Here is an 8,169-nt window from a genome sequence, read left to right as displayed (position 1 = left end):
AAAAAAAAAAAAAAAAAAAAAAAAGAATGCCACCCATCTACTTGCCCATTCTCTTTTCCATATGGGGAAACAAACCATCCTTGATGACTCAGACAAATGAGAATGGCACACAAGTATATTCCCTTAGAGTATTTATTTATTTACTCTGTAACAGTTCACATTTTAAATAGTGCTTCCTGACAATATACCAGCTGGCTCTTCTCTAATAAGGGCAATAAGGATAGCAATTCACATTCAGGGGATTAGTTTCACCATACCACAACATTTGGGGGATGGCAAAAACGGGGTCTAAGGAAAAGGGAGGGTACTTAAGGGACAGAGGAGGGGAAGACCCTTGCATTTGCAGAAGTCATTACTATTTCTCAGTAGTGGTCATATTGGCTTTGCTGGCAACCCCACGATGGGATTAGAGAAAGAAAGGAGCATTTCCTATCTTAGACACCTGGGTGGGTGGCTGCCTGCAAGGAGAAGGAGGTTTAGGGACACATTTCACAAGAAACCAGCACCCACATTGGTCAGATGAAGCTTCCTCAATTTTCAGCCACCACTTACACCTTTCTGTGCCGGCTGCAAGAGGAAGAAGAAAACTAAGCGTATAACGTTGTTTCGCAAGGAGAGATTCAAACTCATAGTCCAAAGAATCTATGTTAGGTTAGTTTGCAAATACATCATGAAGAATTCAGAGACATTAAGTTTTTCTAGCTTCCTCTCATCTCGTTCTGGGATTTGCCCTGCATCAACACAGTCCTCTCCCCAAACAATCCCACCAAAACAGGTCCTCATTAACAACTTCATGTTTCACTGCCGCATAGAGTGGCTGGCTTCCCAGAAAGCTTTAACATGACAGAGAACCAGGTGATGCCTGGACAGCTCAGTCAGACCACAGGACCACCACCCAAGTTTTGGGTGTTCAGCTGCCTATAAATTAATCCTTCAAATTCTATACTAAACCAAAGTAGGTCCCAGGCCCTTATACTCAAGTAGATTCAAATCCCAGAAATTATCTGGAATCATTTCCATACTCTGGGAGTATCTTCTTAATCCCCCAAAGTCAAGCTGGACCCACAGAAGACTTCCAAACTGTTGAAACCAAATTTGCCTTCAGGATCTTAAGGCAGAGGCACCCAGAAACCTGAGAAGGCCAATCTGAAGCCAGGCAACATGCCTGCTTGGATCTACTGCTACCAACCTCCTGTTACGTCATAATGCCTGTCAGTGGGTAATTAACAGAGATCCCTTTAAATCTGGACTTCATAATTTTCTACAATCCTTTTACTAATACAAGCTAAAAGATACAAGCCCAGACAGGCACAGTGGCTCATGCCTATAATCCCAGCATTTTGGGAGGCAGGGGCAGGTGGATCATCTGAGGTCAGGAGTTCATGACCAGCCTGGCCAACATGGTGAAACCCCATGTCTACTAAAAATACAAAAAAAAAAAAAAAATTAGCCAGGTGCGGTGGCAGGCACCTGTAGTCCCAGCTACCTGGGAGGCTGAGGCTGGAGAATCACTTGAACCCAGGAGGCAGAGGTTGCAGTGAGCCGAGATCGTGCCATTGCACTCCAGCCTGGGCAACAAGAGCAAAACTCTGTCTCAAAAAAAAAAGATACAAGCCCAGGTAAAGAGAGAACCTGAGTTGCACTCAGGGAAGACCTATCAAGGTTATTCAAGAAGCAGTTTTCCATCTGCCAATGTTGAATTTTCTGCTATATAAACAATGACCTAAAAGTTTAAAGAAGAACTTAATTGAAGCAGCAGATTGATACAGAAGAAAGGAGGAGTAAGCACTGGAGATCATTCTAAATAACTTAACCATTTTAGAGTATTTACAGAAGAATTTTCCCAAAATACAAAGCTTCAAAGGCTCTATAGGAAAGGAGAGATGCAGGACAAAATGGTTGCATCCTGGACTCAAGTAGCAGAAGCAAAAGTCCAGAAACATATCCCTGAATAGAAGAGAAAGCAGAGTGAGGGGAGCTAAGGAGGATGCCCTATAGAAAAAGATGCAGAGAAGAGATAGAGCAGGATAAGGACATCAAAGGCTCCTGACTTCCAGTTCTCCTCTAAGTTGAAGACAGCATGCAAACATACACTTCTGAGGTCGCCACAGAAAAAAAGATCATGACTGGCAGAACCATCAGAGCCACATATAACACAACATGTGGACTTGGTCAGAGATGGGTCACTCAGACTACATCCTCTTGCTCCCCTTGTGATAGGAATATGGTTATTCTTGTGGTCACTTGATAGACATGGATGGAAAATCTAAGGAAATAAGATATAAAACAAAAGAGATGAAAATACTTGGATAGCTAACTCTGTCTTCCACTATAAATCTTTCGCACTCTGTCTACAATTTGGAAGTAGCCAAGGTACAGGTGGAAAGAATAAGGAGAGAAATAAGTGGCCCTCAAAATCAGAGGTAGGGGATCTGGAAGTCTCAAAATGACCAAACAAACCAGATATATTTCAGAAGGACAGGAAACTGGATCCCTGAAACTTAGGACATACCTGGAAAATAACTTCACCACAACATTAGAAAATACACACACACAGCATAATGTACAACAAAATGTTTCCTAGTCATAGACTTCACTGGCTTTCCCAGCAAGACTTCATAAATTAGACATACCAAAAAAATAAAATACTTAAGAGAGTCACATTTCCAAACGATCCACGCAGAGTTCCTAGAGGGAGTTAATGCAGGGACTGAAAATGTAGGTAAGACACCCCAGCCAAATAGAACATGCTGCCGTCAAAGACTCCAACATGCCTTCCCAAGCCTTTACAACCATCAGGGAGGCGGTAAATGAGGATGAAGTCTTCTCTCCATAGAACTGATTTTACAGTGACAGGAGAGTAGAGAGGGCATCCACTCTGTTCATTTCTTCTGCAACTGAAGATTCCATCAGATTAGATCTATGGAAAAAGAGTTATCAGTGACTATTGTTTTTCATGGTAGAGATGTTCAAAGAAAAGCAGGAAAACTAAAGGTCAGAATATTCAACTATTTTCCTGACCTTTTCTTTAGCCCCAATAGTCTGTAAACATCTCCTCCTTCCAGAAAGGCCCAGAAACTTTGTTATTTTCCATGATAAGCTTTTGAACTTTGAACTAGACTATAATATTTCTTGGGAGTGGGGGTGGGGAGGGAACATTAGCATTTTAAGCAAGATGACTCTTTGTAGTTTGTAACTGCTACAAGCCCTGCATGATGTTAGCATCACTAGCCCCAACCCAGAAAATATCAGTCGTAGCCACCCCTGTCAGTCATTGGGACGATAAAAACTACGACCCCACATTGTCAAATGTCCCCTAAGGTAGATGCTATTATTTCCAGCTGAAAACAACTGAGAATCATTTCTTCATGGTCAGATAGGAAATAGTGTTGGTCCAAAACAACTGTCTTGATACACATCTACTCAAGAAAGTTCCCCATTCTGCCACTTTCTAAAGGACAAAGCTGGAATTGGTAGTATTTGTCCTAAACCCTCAAGAGGAACAATATTTCAGCAGCCACTCACCTCGTAGGGAGCTTCGACAAACTTTATCCTAGAGAGAAATCTTCGCAGCTCCCCACGGCCAATTTTGGGGGTAGACTCCTGTAGCTGAGCCATCTGGCCCTCCATTAGTGCCCACCGTAGACTAAGCTTGCTGACCACCAGGGCTGCTGGATGGCCTTCGGAGCTTGGACCTGTTGTCCTGGTAACATAAAAGGCATCTTTCCAGAGGTCGTTAATTCCAACTGAGGAAGGACAAAAACAAGAGCAGTTAACATGGACACATACTGTCTACTAACAGAAGAGGGGTTTGGTTCAACAATACATTTATTTACTCATTAGTTCACACAGGAAATGTCCTGAGCCCTGAGCACTGAATAAACAGAAGGCAGCGAGCTAGCCCACGAGTGCAAACTGGGGAAGGACTGGATGCCAGTAAAGCAGCACATTCTTCCTTGTCTTTGCGCCTTTACTCCTCTGAAGCTATTTCCAAAAAACCCAACTCAGGAACAGAGAGAATGTGCCCCTTGTGGTGAGAATTCAGTAGAAAAGAGAGCCCGAAATGCTAGGGAGCCTGAGAATTCCCAGACTGTCAGTGCGCAGTCACAGAAGCGATTTACCTCGCCAGCGTTTATTTTGCCTCATCTTTAAAATACAAATTGTAATAAAAATGGTGTCAAGAGTCTTAATTACCATTATTTGATGTTCACTGAATATTTTATGCTCCTGTTGAAAAAACAGCTCACTCAGATCTAATCACAGGATTTTCCAAGCTCACACCTCCCTGCCCCCACCCCCCAACCAGTGGACAGGTGTGCCTGCAAGTTCCAGGTAAGCTCTGTTCTTCCCCATGTATCCCAATAAATCGAGAGGGCTACAAACGCCACCTGCAGCCCAAGGCCAATGAGTTGGTAAGTAGACAGCCAAGTCCATAAGTAGCAAGAGAATGTGGAAAGAAAGAAAGGAGCTGTGGCCATCTAGTCCTCTTCCACTCCTGCACCCCCTGACCCCCCAACAGGAACAGCAGATTCCATGAGGGAAGGAATCGCCGAGAAGATCTCCAGACAACCTAGACTAGCAGCAGCACAGGCTGCGATCCCAATGTTTTGGTTTTCTGAGTTGAGAGTCTCCCATATAGTGTCCCATTTTATTTACAATGTTATTTAGACAGATACGTAAAGCAGAAGAACACTTCCAAAATGTTAATCGTGGTTATAAGTGGCCAGATTATGGCCAATTTTTCTTTCTGCCTTTGATTTTTCTTCTTTCTCTGATTTCTATGCAAGGTGCATAGTTATATGCAAAAAAAGGTTTTCTAAATCAGTGCCCTGGCAAAACACATTCTATCTCCATCATGTCCTCCCCAGTTAATTCCAAATCCTAATCTCTGAGTGGGTCAAGGAACTAGTTTTATTTGTAGTCCCAGCAGCTGGCACAGTGCCTGGCATACAGTTGATGTTCATTAAATGTCTGCTGAAGGAGTGGCTGGATGAATCACACCTTACACACTCTTTGGAATGGGACGCACTTTCACCTCCACATTCAGAGCATATGGGTTCTCACCCTGTGAGCCCAAGGCTTCCACCCAAAGGAGCATTCCAGAAAAGCCCGAGGCACCCGGGACACCAGGGAAAGTGCCCTGCTGTCGACTGAGAAGCACACATCCTTCCCTGGGTGGGGCAATGGTCTTATCACACGCAGCCAGCACCTACTCTCCCACCATCTGTGTACACAGACTCCCGCTGGCACCGGGACTCACCCTCTGAAGCCGTCACTGTGCCGGTGGTGTTGGCCAGATCCAGAAGGATGGAGGGGAACGCAGGATGCAGGAGGTAAAGGTGGTGAAGGCTGGGCGGCTCAGTTCCTAGGATGATATCCTGACAATGAACCGCAAAAAGGAAGAGCAAAGGTAACTCTACATTCCCACACATGACAGTCCGCAGGTGAAAAGGCAGAGTAGAAAATGGTGATTCCTCATTCCTCTCAGATGCTAATGCCTAATCCTAACTACAAGAATGTGTTTGAAAGAAACTCCCCTGTATAAGAGACATATTTCAAAGAGCTCAAAATACTAATCACTAACTCTTTCAAACCACTATCTACAGCTGGAAAATGCTTTCTCCCTTGTAAGAAAAAAAAGGCAGGCAGGCCAAGCACAGTGGCTCACGCCTATAATCCCAGCACTTTGGGAGGCTGAGGTGGGCATATCACCTGAGGTCAGGAGTTCGAGACCAGCCTGGCCAACATGGAGAAACTCTGTGTCTACTAAAAATACAAAAAAAAAAAATGCTGGGCATGGTGGCATGTGCCTGTAGCCCCAGCTACTTGGGAGGCTGAGGCAGGAGAATCACTTGAACCCGGGAGGCAGAGGTTGCAGTGAGCCAAGATCGCACCACTGCACTCCAGCCTGGGTGACAGAGAGAGACTCTGTTGCAAAAAAGGGAAAGAAAGGAAAGGAAGGAAGGCAGGGAGGGAAGGAAGGGAAGGAAGAGAAGGAAGAGAAGGAAAGAAGGAAAGAAGAAGGAAAGAAGAGGGGAGGGGAGGGGAGGGGAGGGGAGGGGAGGGGAGGGAAGAAGGAAGGAAGGGAAAGAAAGAAAGAAAGAGGCAATGTGCAGGCCCCAAGAGAGGAATCTGACATGGAGACTTCCCAGTCTTCTGCTCATGGAAGTACTAGAACACTGGTTGATCCCTTGCAGCAGATGGGGCTCTGTGGAGATGAAATCTATTTATGAAAACACAGTAAGCCAAAGGTATTTCCTTTCACTGGTGTCAAAGCCAATTGCAAGCATCGGGCTAAAAATTACAAAAATCTTATCCATTCCTGAAATGAATGGAATGTTGACCAGACAGAGGCAAATCATCAATTATAAAACAAAAGTTCCAAGGTCTGAGTGTCAGTCTTCAAACTCTCTACAGCAGAAAAAATGCACATTGGGACTATCTTCATCAGTATGAGTTCTATTGGGGGGATGGGACTTGAGACTTGGCAGGTACATGAGTGTGCAGCTATGCAGTTGTTAAAGCACAGAAGTACACCCATGTGGGTTAGTAAGTGGCTGCTCTCCAGAACTTCCCAAGTGCCTCTCCTCCCCTGGGACTACCTTGGGCCTCCTGCAGTAGAGGAAATGGAAGCTCTGAGGGATGAATATTACCCCTGCTTCCATATGGCTACATGGGAAGAAGTCCCCAGGTGAGGAGAAGTGTGAGCAGGAAGCTTGCAACCTCACTCTCACCACATGCCCACAAAGCAGAAGAGGGCATTTTCCACACACCCTTAGGATCCCAGGTACAACGGGACAGATCTCTGGCTCAGCTAACATGAGAAGAAAACAACCAAACACCTTCCTCACTGCCTACAAAATGAACACAAATTCCTTAGCATGAAAAGCAGTCTTACACCATTTAACCAAAATATGCCTTTTCCAGACTAAACTGCAATGACTCACCTGCCCACCCCATGCTGCACAAATGTTTGATCATCACCCTCAATCCATGCTTCACCCTACTCTGCCTAACCGTTGCCAATCTTATTTGCCCCTTAGACTGCCTAACCACCCTCTCTACCCCATCTCCACACTTTAAAACACTTATCCTTATGTGCCCACCTGGGCCCCCTCTTTGAGGAAAAGCTCCCTTATTACCCTAGGCAAAATTAATATCTCCTTTCTTTTGTGCTTCCATGTAAACTTATTACTTGTACCTCTATTAAAGCATTTGTAACATGGCGCTTTATTTATAGAAGACTACATTTGAGACTTATCTTGTCCAATACCCTCATTTTATTATACTAGGGGTCTTCGAAAAGTTCATGGAAATGCAGATTATGAAAAAACTACGCAAGGACTTCAAAATTATTTTTGCACCAAAATAAACTCATACTAAGTTGTTATAACATACCTGAACAGGAGCTAGTCTGAGGCACCAAGAAGGGTAAGATATCAGTTTGAAAAGAGCCTCTATCAAAGTAACTCGAATTCTGCCAAAAGGTTGAAGCAAGAACATGCATCAAATTTATGGTGAATTTTGGGTGGAAGAATGGTGAAATCATTGATGCCTTCTGAAAAATGTATGATGACGATGCCCCAGAGAAATCAGCAGCTTAGACGTGGATAGCTCATTTTAACGAGGGAAAAAATGATGTTGGAGATTAAGCCCACAATAGCAGACCATCCTTATCAATTTGTGAGGAAAAAATTCATCTTGTTCATGCCCTAATTGAAGAGAACCAATGATTAATAGCACAAACAATAGCCATCACTGAAGACACTTCAACTGGTTCAGCTTACATAATTCTGGTTGAAAAATTAAAGTTGAGCAAACTTTCCACTGGGCGGGTGGCAAAACTGTTGGCCCATATTAGCTGCAGACAAAAGCAGGGCTTTCAATGGAAATTTTTAAAAAGTGGGATCAAGATCCTGGAAGCATTTCTTTGAAGATCTGTAGCAGGAGATGAAACATGGCTTTACCAGTGTGCTCCTGAAGGCAAAGCACAATGACTACAAGAGGTGGAAGTGGTCCAGTCAAAGAAAAGTGGAAAGGTCAACAGCAAAAGTCATGGCAGTATTTTGGGGGGATGCCCAAGGCATTTTGCTTGTTGACTTTAGGGCTAAAGAATGATAACATTGGCCAGGTGTGGTGGCTCACGCCTGCAATCCCAGCTCTTAGGGA

The 8,169-nt window shown here is 44.1% G+C and overlaps 1 protein-coding gene across 2 annotated transcripts in view; it reads right to left on the bottom strand.

Moving 5' to 3' along the window:
- Positions 1 to 118: 118 nt before the first annotated feature.
- FAM234B (family with sequence similarity 234 member B) overlaps positions 119 to 8,169 on the bottom strand; it is a 36,588-nt gene continuing 28,537 nt past the window's right edge. For both annotated transcript variants that reach the window (XM_074006301.1, XM_005570195.4), the window contains exons 11-13: positions 5,261 to 5,378; positions 3,526 to 3,746; positions 119 to 2,920 (exon numbers count right to left, since the gene is read on the bottom strand). In XM_074006301.1, the coding sequence (XP_073862402.1) occupies positions 2,915 to 2,920; positions 3,526 to 3,746; positions 5,261 to 5,378 (345 nt within the window). In that variant the 3' untranslated portion in view covers positions 119 to 2,914. The remainder of the gene's footprint in view (positions 2,921 to 3,525; positions 3,747 to 5,260; positions 5,379 to 8,169) is intronic.

This window comes from Macaca fascicularis, chromosome 11 (assembly GCF_037993035.2).
Source record: "Macaca fascicularis isolate 582-1 chromosome 11, T2T-MFA8v1.1".
Taxonomy (NCBI): Eukaryota; Metazoa; Chordata; class Mammalia; order Primates; family Cercopithecidae; genus Macaca; species Macaca fascicularis.
The sequence above is the reverse complement of the archived record's forward strand: the minus strand, read 5'-3'. Positions and strand labels throughout refer to the sequence as shown.